Raw genomic sequence first — 21,155 nt, 5'->3', positions numbered from 1 at the left:
CCACCATTGACATTACATAGTCTGTTCTGCTACAGTACATATAGCAGAGGACACAGTGCTTCCCCTCGACTGCCTCAAATCCTTTTAGCATCAGAGATGTTCCATCTGTACTGTTCATTAATATAAATCGTGAACAACCACCATTGACATCACATAGTCTGTTCTGCTACAGTACATATAGCAGAGGACACAGTGCTTCCCCTCGACTGCCTCAAATCCTTTTAGCATTACTGGGCAATGTGCTTTCACTCGCAGCAGGAGCATCTACCTCTAAAACGCTGGAGAGCTGACAGTGCCTGAAGTGTCTTTCCCAACCCCATCTCCAACCATCACCAATGACCAACAAATAAGGGAGTATAAATACTCCAGCTGCCATGTCCCTGACCAGGACAACTCTGACCACAGTCTCCAGGGTTACCCTGCAGGATTAAGGCAAAGTGACCCTCCCTGAGACTTGGCACACTTGACGGCTTCACGACACATCTCTACTCCCTACTGATGTTCTCTGGGAACATATCCTAATAATTCATCTTTATATAAATCTTTATCTCAGGGCCTGCTTCTAAGGAATGCGTGCTAAGATGATGTGTTTTTATTTGAAGCAATGTAGCTCCTAATAATGAGTAGATAGGGGACTGGGAGCAGTATAAAGGTGGAGTCAGTTAATAAAAGACTTTTTCCAGCATGTTAATGTTTTAAAAAGTAATCAGCATCCAGTTTTCTCACAATTAAAGACAAAACTTTAGGAATACATAAAGACATCAAGAAAAAAACTTGAATATACCTCCAACAATACAAAAATACATGTCTGTAAGTCTACTCACTATAGCATTGTTAGTACTTACAAAATACTGAAACAACCTAAATATCCATACATAGAAGAATGGTTGAATTAACTATGATAAATTCATACAATGGAGTACGATGCAACTATGAAAATCAATGAGAGTGAGCTCTATGGACTGATGTAGTGTTTTCTAGGGCATACTTCTATGTGAAAAAGAAGCAAAGCCAACAAAAGCAAATTAATATGACTTAATTTATATCAAGTCTTACACCAGAATATATATAAATTTTTAAGTCAATCATACCTCAATAAAGATGGGGGATGAAAAGCAGCTAAAATACTAAACTGATCAATTCAAATTTCAAAAACGGCGTAACAAAAAAAGTTGCTGACATATTTATAAATAGTATTCTCAAAGTTCATTTAAAGTTAAATTTCATACTAAAATGTTAATGAAGAAACATTTAGATAACCAACTACTTTGTGGATAATCACAGATTAGCAATAATTTTGTGATAAAAGTTGGTTGTGGGTAGTATTTATACATTGAAAATAGTGACATTTTACTCTATACATGTGTTCATATGTTGTAACTACACTTCACCAAAGATTTTCAAATGGAACTTAGACCAAAAAAAGAAAAAAAGATGATTTAAATTATGCTATCCTTCATGTAGGAAATATGGGGATGTAAGAAGATACTTACATATCTGCTCAAGAAATACACAAAACATACACCAGGAACTAAAGAGATTATTTAGCTACAAGGGTGGATAGGAAAGGGACTGAAAAAAGGGGGACTGGGAATAGGAAAAGGGGAGCAGGAATGAAGAGGAAGAGACATTTCTCTAAGTAAATCTCTTTTAAAGCTCTGACTCCTAGAACCAGAGTAATATTTCACACACTCCAAAAAAATAAACAGGATGTGAAGGAAACCCAAAAAAGCGATATAAACACTAATAAATGAACCTAACTGCATTTCAAATGACTAACATAGCCACAATCACTGGGGTGGTGAAGAAAATATACTTTAAGGCTAAAGATGAGAAGAACTGTAAACAAACTATGCCATGTAGATAGGAAAAGTGATTCTTACAGGGATATGGGTTAGCAATTCTAAAACTAGTTAATGTATATGCCAGAACTAAACAAATCAGAGCTGGGTTTCTCATTAATGGAGAAAGAAGTTACAAATACAGAAAGGGGAAAAGTCAGGGAACCTGTGATACAGGACTGAAACCAGAAACATTAATTAAAACTCATGGTTTTAAAAAATATAACTACAGATTATATGATACATTCAGAAACACAGATGTGTGTAGATGGGTAGCTTAGTATGCATACACGTATTTCCTAGCTTTGTCACCAGAGAGGACCTAGAAGCAATGGCAGTCTAGTAGCAAGGAGCACATCCAGCACACAGCCCTTGGTTTCTAACCACCATTCTCCAACAAAAGGAGCCACCGCTCTTTAGAGAAGTGGTCGATTCCAGAATGTGGGTAAGAAAAACAAAGATAAATCTGTAACATCTTGTGGTGCCAGAAAGTAAGGAAGTACTAAAAAGATATATAGGGGCTTGAGAAAGATGACAGGAGCCATTCTGAAGGAGCTTCTATTGGCCAAAGCTGGAACAATTTGAGCAACAAACTAAATGATAGTATTGGATTTTAACTCACAGAATAAAGTAAGAGACCATACCAATATTTTAAAAATACTTGAAAAATAAATAAATGTGGAAGAAGGAACAACTGTTTCTCTAGGTAGTATTCCAATTAATAAACACAGAAGGAGAGAGGGAAACAGAAAACCACCATTAAGCAAACACCATAGTAATAACTGTTATAGGCAAATTCATTCATGGATGATAAAATCAGACAGCAAAATTGAGGAGAAACAGGATTTGCATAGTCTTAAAATATCACTTCCAAGAAGTGATCAACTGAAAATAGAATGAAATAGAAATAGAATGAAAGCAACTTTACAGTGGAGAAACTTGGCAGATACAACCTTCAGCAAGTGGCCAAAGTTAGCATCACCAGTAATAAGACATCCACTGAGAAGGACACAACATCTCTCTTGTGTTATTTTTGCCAAACATGCATGGTCTCATTCCAAATATAAGAAAATATCAAGCAAACCCCAAATGAGGGAAAGTCTACACAATAACTGACCAGTATTCATTAAAGCATCAAAATCATGAAAGACAGGAAACGTAACTGTTATGATAGGAGGAGACTAAGTGCGATGTGGAATCCTGGAACAGAGAAGGAACACGAGTGAAAAACTGGCAAAAACTAACTGAGGTCTATAGTCTAGTTAATAGTTTTTTGTTTGTTTGTTTTGAGGCAGGGTCTCACTCTGTCACCCAAGCTAGAACGCAGTGGTATGATCCTGGCTCACTGAAACCTCCGCCTCCTGGGTTCAAGCAATTCTCCTGCCTCAGCCTCCCGAGTAGCTGTGATTACAGGCGCACGCCACCACACCTGGCTAATTTTTGTATTTTAGTAGAGATGTGCTGCCAGGCTGGTCTTGAACCCCTGACCTCAAGTGACCTGTCTGCCTCAGCCTCCCAAAGTGCCAGGATTACAAGCATGAGCTAATGCACCTGGCCTAGTTAATAGTATTATACTAATGTTAGTTTTATAGTTTTGATAATTAATTGCACTAAGATTACGTAAAGTATTAAATTAGGAGGAAGCTGGGTGAACAGTATGTATGTACTCTCTGTACTATTTCTGCAACTTTCCTAAAAATCTAAAATTAAATCAAAAAGTTTAAAAATTTAGAAACTGAAAATTCTGGTCAGGTGCAGAGGCTCATGCCCATAATCCCAGCACTTTGGGAGTCTGAGGTTGGAGGACTACTTGAGACCGGAAGTTCAAGACCAGCCTGGGCAACATAGTGAGACCCTGTCTCTATAAAAAATTAAAACATTAGTTGGGTGTGGCGGTGCATGCTTGTCATGCTAGCTACCCAGGAGGGTGAGGAAGGAGAATCCTTTGAGCTCAGGAGTTTGAGGTTACAGTGAGCTATGATCATGCCACTGCACTCCAGCATGGGCAACCAGAGCAAGATCCTGACTCTAAATAAATAAGTAAAAATAAAAACGGAAAATTCTATAATAGTACCTATCTTTAATGTAAACGTAGCTGGTTTGGTGGCTTTAAGAACTGCTATCTATTCATCCGTGCTAAGCTATCTGAGGGAATACGAGCAGGCAGGATCTACTCTGCAGTGTTACTTACATATACAGCTCTATAAATAAAAGTGAGTTCATAATATCAGACCTACAAACTGCTTCATTTGCTTTTAACCCTCCTCAACTAACATAATGCACATAAGCAGTGATTTGTTTGTTGTTTTAATCATAGGCAGGATGGGCTTCACATAATGGTTTACACCATGCTACAACTCTGATGGAACAGGGCCTAGTTTTAAAATTCATGATTTTAGAGTTTTATGATACAAACAAATGCCTAGGCTTAAGGACCATGAGTATCTGGCCTATTTTTCATATCTAAGTATGAAATAAGAAATAGACAAGTTAGAACTCAAAAACAACATTGTTATGTTCTCCCCAATTCATTAAACATAACAATTTTCCTATTTTAATAAGCTATATTCTCACTTGGAATATGCTGGAGAAACCCAATATGGGTTGTCTTCTGCTGCTTTGGCATGACGCAAAATGGCTTCCCGAGGATTACTGTCATCGGTCTTGTCCAAAGCAATGTTCTTCACAATATAGGAAGAGAGAGTGCCCCCGTGGGTTCCAACTCGGCCACCACGACCTGTCGCAAAAGAAAAAAAATCAAATTAGAAACTGAATGAGCATGAGGATACACAGGTATATCTGTGTACACTGTACTTATCTGAGCACAAATCTCAAGAGTACTTGAGTATCATCCTTTCAGCTTACATTTATGACAATCAGAACCAAAGAGATCACCAAACCTCAACTTCCCCATAACACTTTTAAATAGGAAGAGATTTTTTTGTTATGTCTCAGTTGCTTAAACTTACAGAATCGTACCAACATAGAAAAAATTACAGACAATTTGCCATATATGTGCTTAAAAAAGTTCCTCTGGCATCAACATTTAGAATTCAATTAATAAAAATAACCAATATTCATTAGATGCTATTTAAATGAACATTATCTTAGGGCTTGGCATCTTCCAAATACCTTACAGGTACTTTGCTGAGTATTACAAGAGAAAACAAGTAAGCTGAACATACTGATTCATGTTGCTCTGCTGTACTATAATCTCCCTAAGAAATAGGAACCTCTTTAAGGGCAGGGATTTGTTCCCCACTGGATCTCTAGCAGCTAGTATAGTGACTGGTACTCAGAAAGATGTAGGACATTTTAGGAAGATAAACATATGAAAAGCCAAATAACACTAAAAGATTCATTTCATAAAACAAGATAAGAAGAAACTAAATAAGGCAGGAAATAATTAACTGTGAGATAATTTGTATGGCCAGTAACTATTATGGCACTTAGAAGAAGACAGCACTTCAGGCTCAGGCGGTTGAACAGGTCTTTATGAAAGAGATGGATCCAATTTGTGAAAGTTCAGGAGGTAAACAAGGTTATTTTCAACAAGCAGAATGGGTTAAGTACAAAAATACATTGCTTCAGTGGGTATTTGGGGACAAGACTGAACCAACAGTAATCTCAGAAGATCAGAGCAGGAAAGAAGTAAGGTGTAAAGCTACAGGGGTAGATTTGATTTGGACTGTATAGAACCTTGAATCTCTGGAAAGACAGTTGGACAGCGGGAAGCTTATGAAGGTTTGGAGGCTGTAGCAACATGAAAAGCTAACGGAGTTGGGGATTAAAGCTGTGTATAAGACAAATAGAAGTGAGGTGGGAGAGAGGGAGTGACTTGAGACTAAGGTGCCTAGTTATAAGGGTTCACAATAATCCAAGAAAGAATATTATTTGGAAACTTCAGTTAGGATGGTGTTAGAAAAAAAATGAAAAAAAAAATTACAATAGATATGCAAAATGTTTTCTATGCTGAAGGAGCAGACCAAATAGAAACTACATAGATGATAACAGAAAATGAAATTCTAACGAAGGTATGTGCTATACTATTAGCCAGTGCTGCTTGGCTTTCTTCTGGTACCTACTTCTTAAAAATGCTAAAGACTTTTATCCATCTTCTAGTGATATCAACACAAATCTAAATGATGGCCACTTTCTGCCTTGTGTGAAACCTAATCCAGCCTGGATTCTGGTAAAAAGTGCCCAGTGTTGTATATTAAGCCAATATTGAGAGCAGTGGTTTTAACACTGGGTTCCAAGTTCCACTGAGCCCCCAAGTTCCACTGAGGCCAGCTAGGAAAACTCAAGCTGCAGACCAAGCAGAAAGGGCCCCAGTCTTCCTCCCTATTTCAGCATAGCAGCTCAATTTTTATCCGCTTTATACATCTAGATTCTGCATCAGTTCTTCTGCAGCTAAAAAGAAAACATTTTAAAAAAACACTAGTAAAATCTCTCTGAAGACAAAGAAGCATCCAGGCCCAAAAGACTGTCCCAATTTTATATCAATTACCCCACCCTGCCTCTGAACTCCCTCTGCAGGTCACTAGCTGGATCACAGTCACCTGGGCCTGCTACAGGAGGTTCGGGTTTATGCGACTTCAGGGGATCCAGTCTGTCCTTCTCCAGCTGTTTCCTTGTACTCCGTTGGCGGGGCTCACGGAACATAGGCAAGGCATGAGCTACAAGAAGTCACATTTGAAAAATTTCATTATAAGAATAATCTTTCCGTCCAAAAACATAGCTAAAAAGCATGACTAACTGAAAGATGAAATGGAAGTCACAATGACAGCCTTCATCTAATAATAAAAGACAGTCTTACTGTAACCAATTAGCCAATTTTGCTTGAGACCAGACTCATTGCTCACCTCTCCTGGCAGCTAACAGCACTCAGGAAATTCTGTTAAATATTGTCACGGAAACATCGGTGAGGTTCCCCATCTCCCAAACCATGGGTAGCAGTTAAAACTTCATTACTGCGGTTTTGAAAAGAAACACATATTGGGACTGCCTCTTATTTTTTTCTTACAGGACCCAAATGTAAATAATGCCAATAGCTTGCTGTCAGTCCTGAAGTCTCCTCAGATGTCTCATAAACACTGGAATCACTTCACACGTTTCTGAAATGTGACCACCTCTCAGGAGGAGTTGACAACACTGAGTAACCGGAAGGGAGGAACACTTACCCCACTAAAACTGGGATAAAGGTTGCCATGAATGCAAGGGGTGCCTAAATCTCTTGGCGTGGGGACTTAATGGGGCCTTATCCCTCCTGCTATATGGTAGCAAAATAAGAAAATAAGAACCAAAGCAATATGTGTTCAATTGCTGTTGCTGTTTACTCAATGTCAAAATTAAATTTCAGAATATAAAAGATTGTAAGAATTTAAAAGGAAAACAGTATAATATTCTAGGGGAAAAGGAAAGAGTTATTAGGGAAGTATTAAATAACTCTCTTTTTCTTGCCCCCAAAAAGTACCAGCACAATTTCTTTTGACTCTTACATGCAGATTAAACCCCTTTTAAAAGAAACTTTTCCCAGGGGACCAGGGGAAGGAAGGGAAAGGTTAAAGGGAATTTATAATATTAATAAAATGTCTATGACACCTCAAACCTTCTACCTTCTACCTATACTGCCAACTAGGGCCGGACCATATCACTCACCAGTAAAACATGCCTGCCTTGAGTCAGGGGAGCTGAGAAACACAGCCACCGGTCACTCAGTTGGGCAACACAACACAACAGTATTTTTAGGAGGAGGAAAAATAGCTTTTCACTTCAAACGACTGGAGGAATTTAAGTAGGCCGCATGTAATTACATGAGCTAGACTGGTTATGACAGTGACTTTAACACTTCTACTCTTGCAAAAAGTATCATGGGATCTCTTTACTGGTCATAAGCTCCAAGGGACTTGGTCTCATATGAGACCCACCACCAGTGAGAAAACCCGGCAGTACAGCGCCCCCTGGGCTCCAGACTGAGTCACTGATAAAGTCCACAGGGCCATCCGCTAACGATAATCGCTGTAGTATCCATTCTTTCTTTCCTAGCTGTCACCTGTTGCAGGTTTGAGATTGTGGCTCTGGGAACACATATCTACCAGATTAATGAGGTTGTGTGACATATCTGAGAGAAACCACTCTGCCCTAGTAACCTTTCTACTCATACCCCAGGTAGTTAATTTTATATACAAATTACTGTGGATCAGTCTAGCACATGGTCATAGAATTTCAGAGGAAGCTGGAACAGACCCTTCCTCTAGTTGCCGTACTCTCCTGATTAAAAGTTAAGTTGTTCAACATCACATTGCCAGTCAGTGGTGGAACTGGACAAACCCAGGCCTCCTGATTCCAAGACCAGCACTCTTTCTTGTTTACACTTAGAACAGACTGTTACTCTTGAAAAAACTGCTATAATGTATTGGGCTCACATAGGCTTTTTCCTTTTGGGTTGAAAGCTGCAGAAATAACCCTGTCTCTGTGATGAGTCACAAAAGCCAAAGAGGTTAGCTGTTACATGACTCCTAGTCCTATCCAGATGAATGGGCAATTTTGTAATATATGCCTGAATTCTGAGGGCTTTCTCTGTCTCTAAAGCTATGCAATCAAAACCACATGAGAGCAGAAGAGAGATGCATGATTGAGAGGCATGTTAACGACTTACGGGTGATGATGTAGTCCTGAGTTAGAGTCTCAGCTTGTTTTGCCTTCCGCTGGGTTTTAACCACACATAATTTTGCTCCCCTGAGGGGTGTAAAAGCAAATTGTTTTCTTTACTTGGTCTTAGAAACAGAAAATTTCATGTTGAAAACATGAGATACTTTCAGGAACATACTCTGTGCATGTACTTCATCTACACAAGTCCTTGACCTTCTGAGGGATGGCAACAGATGGGTTCTCAGTGATAAAAGCTTAAATTTATGGAAAAGCAAGTCTGTCAGTCAGTGGTTATTACCAAGCAAGAGGGTTGGAGAGGTAACAGGGCAACAGGACACAAGTTTACAAAGCCTACAGGAATAATGTGAAATTTTAAGATCTTAATAAAATTACCCAACCTTTTAACTCTAAAGGTCATAGGGTTAAAATTTTAGTTTATGTCTCGGATGAAAGCAACCTGGGTGGTCTACACCCCAAATGGCATATGTCCACTTTTCAAATACAAGCGTACAAGTGTCTGGAACTGAGTTGGCTTGGCAGTGTTGCCAAGGGGCTACGGCCTAAGAATGTGTGGGATTAACCAAAAATGTGCTTAGAACATTTACTTCTCCTTAGTAGTAGAGCGTTATCCTTTTCAAGAGAAGTAAATACAAATAAGTAAATTTCTTAAAGCAAAGCTTCCACAGAAAGTGCCTTCTAAATGGGTGCTATCAAATGAGGCTCATCATTTTCTCAAGTGAAGCAGACTCGAATCCGAAGTACATTAGCATTTTTAATTTCTTTTTTAAAAAACAAATAAAATCCTATTTGTTTTCAAATACCATAAATATACTTTATTGTATAAGGCCAGGATTCCAACTCTAGTCCAGGAAGCTCTGAAGGAAGACGGGGCTGTCTGCTTCTATTCAGAGCAAAATTATGGCCAATGAATATTCATCAATAGAGGGTGGCTTTCCTTTCCTCAAAGGAGGTGGGACCTTAAAACAAGTTTATATGGGACCCCAGTGATTTTCACATGTGAATTTTAATGCTAGTTAACCAAGTCTTACTCTAAAGAAAGAGCTAATCAGTCACTGTACTTTAAGAGAGAGAAACAAAACCATTTTTTTTGGGTGATGACACATATCCGTCTTTGTGCCTAAGCAAAATGGAAATAACTGAGGAACTGACTGAACCTCTAGTTACATTTTCAGACTTTTGAAATACAGTGGTATACTTAAGTCTGAAACTTGGGTGGGCATGGGGGTGGAAGGGAAACGTATCTGTGCTGTCCTTTTCTGCGGGCAGAGAATAATCTTGCCAAACACCCAAACCAGTAACTGCTAGAAGCCAAAAAAGAAAGAAGCGAAATGGACAAGCTGATTCCATTTCCTGTAAGTGGTTAGTTCCCTGCTTTGTTAATCTCTTACATGTATCGCTGCTAATGCCTCTGTCCAGGGTGGTATGCAAAGTAGGCAGAACATTTTTCCCCCTTGCACTCAACATTTCAGCTAAACAACTGCAAATCCCCAGGAAACTTTCGCTTTGAATTCAGTGTGGATCAAGGGCGATATTCAAATCCTTTTTAAAGCACAATATCAGGAGTTTGAGGCTTTACTTTGTGCCAGCTGCATTTTCTAAATGGGTGGATCTCCATCAAAGTGGGAAATGAATAAAAGCGGGGGGTGGGAGGGAAATCCCTCCCCCCAGTTGTTGTCATCCATCTAAAACAGGCAATACTTATGAAATACCTCTGACTCTTGTTGGGGTCGTAATAGACTTTAGCCAATCCATTTCCAGTTCCAACCATGATCTGGTTCAGCTTTGGATGCCACAGGCAGCGAACAACACTCTGCAAAGGAAAGGTGCAGTGGCTGACTAAAGAGGCCAGATAAAAATGGAAACAATCCTGCTAGTACTTTGATGACTAGTCTACTATATCAAATATCATCCTGATGGTTTACCTCTAACTTTTATACATTTTCTTTTAAACCATAAAGTTGTGTTCCTGAAGTTAAGTTCCATTCCATCACTTATTATCTGGGTGATACTCCATAAAAATAAAAAAGATGTTCTCTTCCTGACATTATCTCCCTTTCTGGACAGCCTTGAAACCGCAAAATTAGGTTTCCCAGGTCCATTACCACGTGAGGCTGGCATCATGAAATGCTAGATCCACATAACTCAGTTACACTTACCACTGAAGTGGATTTCATGCTGTTACACACATACAATATGTCCCTCTGGACGGCAGATTGAGACCAGGTGGTTATTGTTTTTAGTTCACAAAGATCCAAATCTCATAAAGCTTTTTCAAAAACAATATACATTTGTAGGCACTTAATAATGTCTCCCTATCTATGAGATAAAACAGCAGGATAACAGCAGAAGTAAAACAGATACAAAATATGAAGACTTGACATTAACCTGAATGAAAAGCAGTTTAAGAGAAGGTTCACTGGAAGTTATGATCCTATGAATTCATTACTGGTGAGGAAAATAAGTGGTGCTCTGGGACTGAAAAGAACCACAAGTTCTCAGTGAGAACTATACCCTGTTTTTAATTTTTGTCTGTGGCAAGAGGGCAGAGGTGGGAGGGATAGCGTGGATAGAATTAAACAGAAAAAAGATGAAGCTAATGTTGGTAAACAGAAACCCCATGTACTAGGTTCTATAGAACTCACTCTGATAGAACAAGATATGAGTGGAAGCATTAAATCAATGATTATTAATAATCTATCACTTGCCAAACCATATATAGGGACTAAAGGGGAAAAGGGTACGATTAGATATTAGCATTTTATAGTTCTAGTGGTAAAATGAAAATCATGACTACTGTCTCCTAAATCTACTTTGGGCTGAATTTCTTTGGTTCTTTGTCTCTAATCATTCCACTCTTTTGTTAAGATAGAATATCTTGAAATCTCTGAGATCCTTTTCGATAGAATATTAACTCCCAGCTGGGCATGGTGGCATGTGCCTGTAGTCCCAGCTACTCAGGAGGCCGAGGCACGAAGATCGCTTGAGCCTAGGAGTTTGAGGCTTCAGTGAGCTATGATTGTGCCACTGCATTCCAGCCTGGGTGACAGAGTGCAAAGGGAGGGAGGGAGGGAGGGAGGGAAGGTAAAAATTCAGACTCCCATGTGAATGGTAAAAAAAATATGCAAAAAAATAGGTAAATGGCTACAAACCCTTACCTGATATTCCAGAAGAATTAAGGAGAAAGCTGAAAAGAGTCTACAAGACATTTATTTAATTCATATCTGATTTAACAGACTTACTCTAGAAGAGTGGTTCTTAATCTATGTACCACTGAAGAGGACTGGGATATTGTACAGAGAAAATCAAATCAGAATGGCTGTTTTCCCCATTAGTTGGGGGGAAAATTAAGTTAAAAGGGCAGGTTTTCACAGTTTAGGCTTTCTTTCCACAATTTTTCTCAAATCTATGGTACCTGCTACTCACGTTAGCAAGTGCTAAAAGATGATAAAACAAATATAATAGTGAGTAAATATTAACAGAAAAACTTGAAAAAATAAGATATATTTAATTTGATAGTTTGGGTATTCTGGGGAGGGGGGTTGTTGTTGCTTTGTACCTATGCTTGTAAAACCTACTTTATAATACATACATTAAAAAGTCACATTTTCTCCTAATAAAATTGCTCCTGGTTGGGAAGATGGAATTAAGTTTCTCAACAGCTCATGGTCTACAAAGTGCAGCTTCTAGGTGCTCCACCACTGAGACTAATTTGAGATAAACCACTGGAAATTCCCAGATGGTCAAGCCAGGTATATGGAAACATAAGGAGAGTCACAAACATAACTTCATGAAGTCATGTTTATGAAACCCTATCTAGAAGAAATCCATCTGAGTCAAGACTCATCTCTTTTAGTCTTTGCTTAAATGTCGTTGCTATTCAGACCACTCAATTTAAAACGGTGCCCCAGAACTCCCCTTACTCTGCTTTTCTTTTTTTTATAGTATGTATCACCTTTTAATATAATATTTAACTTATTTATTAATGATGCTGATTGCCCTCCCCACTAGAACACATGTTTCATGGGCAAAGATCTCAGTTAGTTTTGTTTGGCAACATATCCCAAGTGCCTAGATTAGTGTCTGGTGCTCAACAAATGTTCACCGAAGGATGAATTAAAAGCTACAGTTCACCCATGCCTAAATGGATTGCTCTGCTAGGTAAAGCTGGAGACAATTTCCTAATTAAAATCATTACTCCATGAGGAATAATTTGATTTCCTCATATCATTATTATACTCAGGTATCCTACAAATGTAGCAGGGTTAGATTCCTCCTAATGTGGTCCTAGAGAGAGAGAATGTACATGAATCACAGAGCAATGAAAGGGGCTGTCAAAGGCTTTCAGAAATCTCAGCCACCCATAAATGGCCCAGGACAATATTAAGGGCATAGTATTAGAGTTATTTCTCTTTCTTGGTTCTCTAGAGGTCCAGCTAAGCAGTCTAAGATTACTAGTTCTCAAATATGTTTTCAAGTGAGCAGGATACAGAATTGGAAAAGATCCACAATGTAGGCCTGATAAATTCCAAGACATCCAGCCAAACAGGCAGTTTCCAGGGGCAGCAGGTTACTGTTACTCTCTCCCTCTTCACTGAGGGTGTAAATGTTAGAGAGAAGCAACTGCACAAGCCAACAGACCAAGGTCTGATTGCTTTCCAGGGAGTCCAAGGACACCTCACCTCTATTCCTGTCCACATCCTGTACCCTCCAGAGCCTTTACACACACATATAGCTGGTTAATATACATTCTTAGGGAGAAGCATATTTACCCTCCTTTCACACCAAAACAGGGAGAGGCAAGTAAGACCCCTTAAACTAAACAGTCATTCCAGAGCCCCATGCACTGTGGCAATGAGAAACCAAAGCAGCCAATGAGAGGCCTGTGAGCAATCTAACTTAGGCAGAGGATACTTAAGGCTCAATTACCCTAATACCAGTTATTAATCAACTACTACAAGGATTCTAAAACACGAAATGAAGAAACAAAATTTAAAGTCAAAGGTGGGTGGGCCTTTTTTGTTTATTAATATTTATTGTGTGTGTTTAGCTAACCTTTGTAAACTTTGCAGCTAATGCGGCTCCACACTTTATCCTGTCAAGGAAATGCATCTTATAGCAGAGAGCTGGCTACCTGCCAAACCAAACAATCCCTGAGACTGCGGCAGGGCTGGGAAGCAAGCTGAGCTGCCACGCTGCTAACTTGTCAAACATACATACCGGGCTTTGCTTAACAACAATGCGACACGTGCCTGCTAGAAGCCTAAGGAACCATCATCAGAAGACAGATGAGCTATAAATACTTAGAAAGAGTAAAATCCCTCTATCAACCAACCACCCCAAACTTTCTTCATCCTGTTCTTGAAGAAGTGCTTCTTTACTGGGAGTGTGACATACTCAGACCTATGGATTTACTGAGAAATATAGCAAATAAAGCATAGAGAGCACATTTGAATCAAAGGGCCAGAGAACCAGTCAGGACCATCAAGACATGAGATCTACGGAATCAAAGAGAAAGTCCTCACATTGTATCATGAGACTCAAATGGCAAAAGGCCACTGCAGTGCAAAGAACTAGGTTCTGAAATTAGTCTGCATATTTTAATAAACTGATTTGCTTAATTAAATTGACAAAGTGTTTTATTCTTACACTAATCTACTTCAATTCCCAAAACATGTGGGTTCACTAATGGCTTCCTCTAGCTGTCGAAGTTGAACTATACATTTCAGCACAAAATTAAGCTTATTCTTTTAAACCAAAGCCCATTTTCATTTTAACACTTTAATTTGGTAGTGGAGGGTAACCATAAATTTGCCCAAAAATAAGAGACAAGAATTGGAATAGGAGACCATACGCATGACTAGAAGGAGTTACAAGACCTTAATGTGCTCAATGGAGAGATTTTTTTCTTCCCTGCAGAGAGCAAAGAAAAAAGAGAGGGGTAGGCTGGGGAGAAAGACAGCACGATGTCAAGCTAGCAGTGTCAAAATTCCAAATTAGGAATTTTGAAATTACCCCTTAGCAAAAGTGAAAAGGCCACAAAAATTTCCAAATAATTTATTTCTGTGGTTTTTTTGTTTACTTTTAGAGAAACCAGGGAAGCAAATAAGGGGAGGAGGAAAAGGAAACCAAAGAGAGAAATGATTTACATTTTAGGACATGGTAGAAAGGGAACTATTAGGTACTGGAACTTTGTATTATTTTATATAATTGAGTCCTCACAACTACTACAAAATTAATAATCTCATCCCATCTCACAGATGAAGAAACTGAGGTTGTAGAGAGTGGTAACTTTCCCAAGGTCACATAATAACTTGCACATAGAGGAGCTTGGTCAGTAAGCAGATTTCTCCAACTTCACTGTTTACTCCCTTACTACTTAACCATGCAAAGTTCTATTTGGAAAGATGGGGAGGAAAGGAGGTAGCAGACATTTAATCATATCCAAACTCACCTAACCCAGCAGAAACCTTAGCAAGTTTGTATTAAAAAGCAGGAATTACTAAAATCATTTACAAAAAAAAAGCCCACTAGTTCCCAGTTCACAAATGTTACTATAAAAGAAATCATGCCTGCATAACATCTTAGGGATCTGCAATGCACATATCTAAACACCGCCCTTATTCTACATGCTAAAAGAAAGCCAACAGCCTTCATAATTTTATACCTTAAACATGATTATGTTGAAACCCCATTTCCGGATCCTCCACAGCTGCTGACCCATAATGTAAACCAAACCCCATCTGGTTTTTTCACATTTGGTTTTTGTCATATAGTACAAGAATGGATAAGGTAAGGCCGTGATTCCCTGAACAAGCATTTTTCACAATTTTCAAATGAAAAGCCTGACACCTGACCGTGAAGGAGACTGTCACACAATTTTGCAGACTTGTATAGAGGCAGTCTTAGAGTTACAGACATCCTCGGGACTATCCAACACATTTGAATGGGGGTGTGTGTGTGTGTGTGTGTGCAGATTCCAGACACTAAGAAAGCAGATCAAGATGTGAACCCAAAACAAATAAAAAGAAAACAGATAAGATCAAAAAAATACTGGAGAAAGAACTTTCTTCAGATTTCCACAAGCCCAAGATTTTCTTCACAGAGAAAGAAAAACTATTTCTATATTAAAATATTGGGCCAGGGAAGTGTAAGAGTAAAATGGGAATTGTTTCAACTTTTCCAGGCTATTTTTCCTGTCTTTGTTCCCTCCATTCTCTCCCAAAGCCTTGCTTTGCTCAGACTTGGGATGGCTTTGCCGCATGCATGGGCCACAAGACTTGGCTTCATCCCTCTAAAGTTCAGGAAGCAAATATGGTGAGTAAGCCCCAGTCTCCAATAACTAAGAGTCATCAGCACCACCTGATTTCTACAGACATCCCCTCAATGGAAAAGTTTAAAGGCAGACATTTTCTCTACACATCATGCTAAGTGAGCATATGCCTCTCCTTTACCCCTCCTTTACATTCCCCCAGTTCCAAGGAAGTTCTACCATGAGCCAGACTTGGGGCAACTGTCTTTTTTTTTTTCTTTTTTTTTCCCCAGAAATCTTCTCAATCTTCTCCCTTCCCTATCCTGAAAAATTCTCTAATAGGCCAGACAGGAGTGCAATGGTGAAAAGAAAAAATGCCATAGTATTTTCATAAATGTGGGGTCTGCTGCAGAAAAACCAAGTAAGAGAAAGTGTTGCTTTGCACCTGTCATACATATTTGATACAGATGCATAGATTATGTGTTTTAAAAACTGGCATCTAATTATCAAATTAATTCCCATCAAACTCGTGAAAAATGCTTTTACTAAAAGTAACTCATTTACAGTCTGTGCGATAAAATAAAGATAACCATTAAAACAGCAAAAATCTGGAACCTAGTAGTCATCCTTGGCACTAAATGAATCCCATCTGTATCTGATAATAAACCTGCCTAAAGAATTTCATCACGAGAAAAAGTTCTCAGAGAAAATGGAAGGTCTCTTGAGAAAGAAAATTAAATACAATGTTGTTCATCTAATTCAAAACAGTAAAGGTCTGCTCCAACCCTGTTACTTGAGAAGAATTTGTGAAGGCAAAGAAGGCACAAGTAATGACTGAAGAAAGTCTGGTAATTATTCTTACTAATGACAGCAGGAAACAAACAGGAGACTGAGAACAGGAGTCCACAGGGTGAGTGACCCAGGTGGGTGGTCATCCTACAAGGCAAATGACCCCAGAGGTCCCACCCCAGGGGATCCACTTAGATGCAGCAGAGCTTCCCACTAGTGGGCACAGAATGGGATACCAAGATATGGTAGGTGTGTCAAGATATGGAGCTCATGCCTAAGAGGAGCCTCAGGCGCTGGGGCCTCAGGCTAGTCATTTCTACAGAAGAGGAGCCTTATCTGTTTATATGAGATATTATCACTTAAGACCCACACTGTAAACCAAACTCCACCTGGTTTTTCTATGTTTGGTCTACATAGACCCGGGCTCCTTTACATTTCTTCATTTATCAACAGAAATAGGCATAAAGATAATGACCACCAATCCTGTGTTTATATATACAAAACAGTAACGCATGAAACTTATTAAATCTCTAACTGCTAGATAAAAAAACATATGTAATCAGATCTTGGAAATCATTATGTATGTAAAACCAAGAAAACACAGGAAAAGCTGAATCTTCCTGTATAGACAAACTACACAGGGTATGTAAAATATTATTTATCTTACTATAGTACAGGTAAAGGTGTTTTAAATATTATACTTTTATTTAGTCCTTTGGGGGTGTCACAACCCATCCTCCTACAAGACCATTATCTATCATTTCCAAAAAGGAAAAATACTATCCTGGGATACATTTTAATTATAGACCTTGTTCTTCCCCACACTATACATACTTGTGAAAGTTTGGCCAGAATTCTGATACGACAGCTGGAAAACTTGTTACCAAAGATCATTCATCAGATTCAGGCTGAGGGAGAAAAACTGTCAGAAAATCCTACAAGACATAAAGTCCTTTACTTGGTCCCTCAGTGGGATGTGATATGGTGCTAGGGTTAGACAGTCGAGCTCTAGTCATTACTGTATTATTTGTTTACACATTATGAAAAGTATCATTCTGAACATTTTTAAACATCTACAAATCAAGTTCTCTTTTTTTACATTTTATAGAGGAAGTATGTTTCTCCCTAGTGAATAATAAGTATTACCTAATAAGTAAATATAATAATATAATAATAAAATTAATAAGTATTACCTAGTGGCTGATTCCTTATCTAGCTTTGCCATTCATGGCAATCATGTCTACACAAGTTTAAATACCTACTAAATAAATGTAAATACTTATTAAATAAAATATCAAACTCTTGTGTAGAGAAGGGGGGAAAAAAGTTCCTGTTTAAGCAAAAGGGATACCCTGACTATTTCCATTGTTTTGAAGGACTACAAACAGAAGCAGAAAAACCTTCATTTGCAAATGCTGGCACTACTAAGGAGTGGATTTTTAAAATATAGCTTGTTATGGGGTTAAATGATACCAGGAAATGGATAAATATTAAACTGGATAAGCCCTCCTTTTGGTCCTCATTCTTTTGCTCACAAAGTCTAAGATAGCACGTGATTGGCCCTTCATCTCACATTGTAACTTCCCAAATGAGATCATTGTTAAATAGGTGGTCATAGGAAAGGATGCTTCACTGCAGGGTTTGAATCTGGATTCCTACAGTAAACATTATTTCAAAGAAGAGAACATTGAATAGAGAATCTAAAAAACTGCACCTGAATCAAGAATGTGCTAGTTACAAAAAATTTATAAAGTTAATTGAGGCCAGGCATGACAGCTCACTCAGCACCTTGGGAGGCTGAGTTGGGTAGATCAACTGAGATCGGGAGTTCGAGACCAGCCTGGCCAACATGGTGAAACCCTGTCTCTACTAAGAAAAAAAAAATTAGCTGGGCGTGGTAATGCATGCTTGTAATCCCAGCTACTTGAGAGGCTGAGGCACAAGAATCACTTGAACCCAGGAGGTGGAGGTTGCAGTGAGCTGAGATCACACCACTGCACTCCAGCCCAGGCAACAGAGCAAGACTATGTTTCAAAAAACAAAATAAAATAAAATAAATTAAAAAAAAAAGAGATAATAAAGATGAGAAAAACAAAGTGATAAGTACTATATCACATCAGTATCTGTCCCGTATTCTAATGAACAGTAGTGATTAGACTTCTGATAAAGTGTCAAATTCAAAGAAATAACTTTTGCTTCAAAGCACAGAGTACAGGTTACAAAATACATCCAGGAAACATATCATATTCATTAATAGTGTAAGAACCAAAACAAATTATATTCAGTGGAGTTTAAATTACCAATATTTTAAGCATCTGCAGTAAATCTGTGTTTCCTCTAATGAACCCAAAACCTGGTTATTTGTAGTAAATCCGAAAAAAGGATCATCTAAAGTTTTAAAGAAGTAGACAATTAAAATAAATGTATACTTCTTTCATCAATTCTAAAAGAAAATGTGGCCGGGCATGGTGGCTCTCGCCTATAATCCCAACACTCTGGGAGGCTGAGGCGGGTGGATCACAAGGTCAGGAGGAGTTCAAGACCAGCCTGGCCAAGATGGTGAAACTCCATCTCTACTAAAACTACAAAAATTAGCCAGGCACGGTGGCAGGTGCATGTAATTCCCAGCTACTCGGGAGGCTGAGGCAGGAGAATCGCTTGAACCCAGGGAACAGAAGTTGCAGTGAGCCGAGATCATGCCACTGCACTCCAGCCTGGGCAACAGAGTGAGACTCTGTCTCAAAAAAAAAGAAAAAAAGAAAATACATGCACTGAAATTCCAAATTGATTTTTAAAAACTATTAACCAAAAAATAAAAACTTGAGAAGGTGGTAAGGAATAGGACATTACAGTTAGTCCCAACAAGAATGTAACAGAAAAAAATGTAATAAAAGGTAAAGCAAAATTAATAAATACATCTTCACTGAGCATCTACTATGTGTCATGCATTATGTGAATAAACATTAGTAATATGATGATGCCCTCACCACCCACATGACACCATTAGCCCTGAGGAGACCCTTACTTCAATTTGGTCACTGGAGAATTTAGAAATGGCTGAGAAGAGAGTATCAAAGACAACAGAAGTGTGGAGAAAACAAGATCCACAAGGAAATGTTAACAAACAAAAAAGAACAAAAGACTAAGTTTGGTTCCCTCAGACAAAGACAAGACTGAACAGTAACTTTATAATCTTCAAGGAAACAGAGGATGTTAACCAGCTGTTCTCCAACTCCATGAGGACCAGAGCAAAGGATGTAGGCTCTAAACATGAGAATGTGAGGCTAAAAGTAAAGAAAAAAAATGATCTGATGGTGAGGGATTTCATACACAGAAATGAACTCTTTAGGGAAGTTGTAAAACCTGTTAAGTCTAATTTTTATACAGGAGAGTTATGTCCTAGTGTGCAGGTAGGCAAGAGGAATGAGCTCTGGAAAATAATACTGAGAAACTGAGCCAAGTATGCTTAATACCAATGGCAGCTAATTAAGCAAAAGCCAGTAGCTCTTCCTTGTGGCATAGCTATGTCAAGGGAACATACCACCCAAGTAAGAGAGGTGACTCATTCTAGGATCAATGACATTATTTTATTTCCTACCATATGAATGTCCCTCCAAACGTGTAGCTAACTTAGAAGCTTCCTCCTAGGCACATCTGCTATAATCCGTACTGCTTCATTTTGTTTTTTCCATCACCATTGTAGACAGTAGAAACATACTCCATTCAGTCTCTCCCTCTGAATGTTGTTTAAAAACCAGGGCAGAAGGCATAGGGTACCTATCTGAGGACTCTGAAAAGTAAACAGTAGTAGGTGGATTTGGGAAGAAGTCCAAAATTCAATGTATCACTCAAGCAGAAGTGAGTTACCATTTCCCCAACTCTAGTCTCCACCAATAATAATAATAAAAAAATAAAAAAATAAAAATCTGTGACAAACAAAACATCAACATTTTAAATAAAGACAGGATCAGTCCAACTGAGTTTTCCTTTTGCCTTAGGCTGTAATATAGCTTGGCACAGCACTGTTACTGATCCCATTTTTATTTAAAAATTTGGTATTCACCACAGATTTCTTGCGTTTTTTATATTGTTGCATTAAAATGTTATTTATCTTGATTACTAAGTGTTTTAGCGCCCCTCTAAACTTTGTGATTGAGGAAGGCATCTCACTTGCCTCACCCTAATCCTGGTCCTGTCTGTGGAAATATTGTCTTCCACAAAACCAGTCCCTGGTGCCAAAAAAGTTGGGGACTGCTGATTTATATGACATTCTCGAAACCATAACACAACAATGTTGGAGAACAGATCAGTGAATGCCAGGGCTTAGGAGTTAGAGGTGGAAGAAGGGGTGAGTGTGTAAACTATAGAGGGATAGCAAAAAGGAGTTTTTAGGGGGTGTTCTGTATACTGATTGTGTTGATAGTGATTACATGAATCTATACATGCGTTAAAAATTACAGAACTGTGTGCTTTCTTAAAAAGGTCAATTTTACAGTATCATAATTTTTTAAAATAATAAAAAGGAATCAGCACTAAACTAGTTCCCATCATCTTCCCTACCTGAAAACATGTTAGATTTTATGTCATAGATATTAACAGTT

The 21,155-nt window shown here is 38.5% G+C and overlaps 1 protein-coding gene across 5 annotated transcripts in view; it reads right to left on the bottom strand.

Moving 5' to 3' along the window:
• WDR70 (WD repeat domain 70) overlaps window positions 1-21,155 on the bottom strand; it is a 389,981-nt gene that overhangs the window by 27,846 nt on the left and 340,980 nt on the right. For all 5 annotated transcript variants that reach the window (XM_028849398.2, XM_001094466.5, XM_028849399.2 and 2 more), the window contains 4 exons: window positions 10,226-10,326; window positions 8,503-8,582; window positions 6,404-6,520; window positions 4,416-4,578 (listed from right to left, as the gene is read on the bottom strand). In XM_028849398.2, the coding sequence (XP_028705231.1) occupies window positions 4,416-4,578; window positions 6,404-6,520; window positions 8,503-8,582; window positions 10,226-10,326 (461 nt within the window). The remainder of the gene's footprint in view (window positions 1-4,415; window positions 4,579-6,403; window positions 6,521-8,502; window positions 8,583-10,225; window positions 10,327-21,155) is intronic.

This window comes from Macaca mulatta, chromosome 6 (assembly GCF_049350105.2).
Source record: "Macaca mulatta isolate MMU2019108-1 chromosome 6, T2T-MMU8v2.0, whole genome shotgun sequence".
NCBI classification, from domain to species: domain Eukaryota; kingdom Metazoa; phylum Chordata; class Mammalia; order Primates; family Cercopithecidae; genus Macaca; species Macaca mulatta.
Note: the sequence above shows the minus strand (reverse complement) of the source record. Positions and strands in the feature narration are given on the sequence as shown.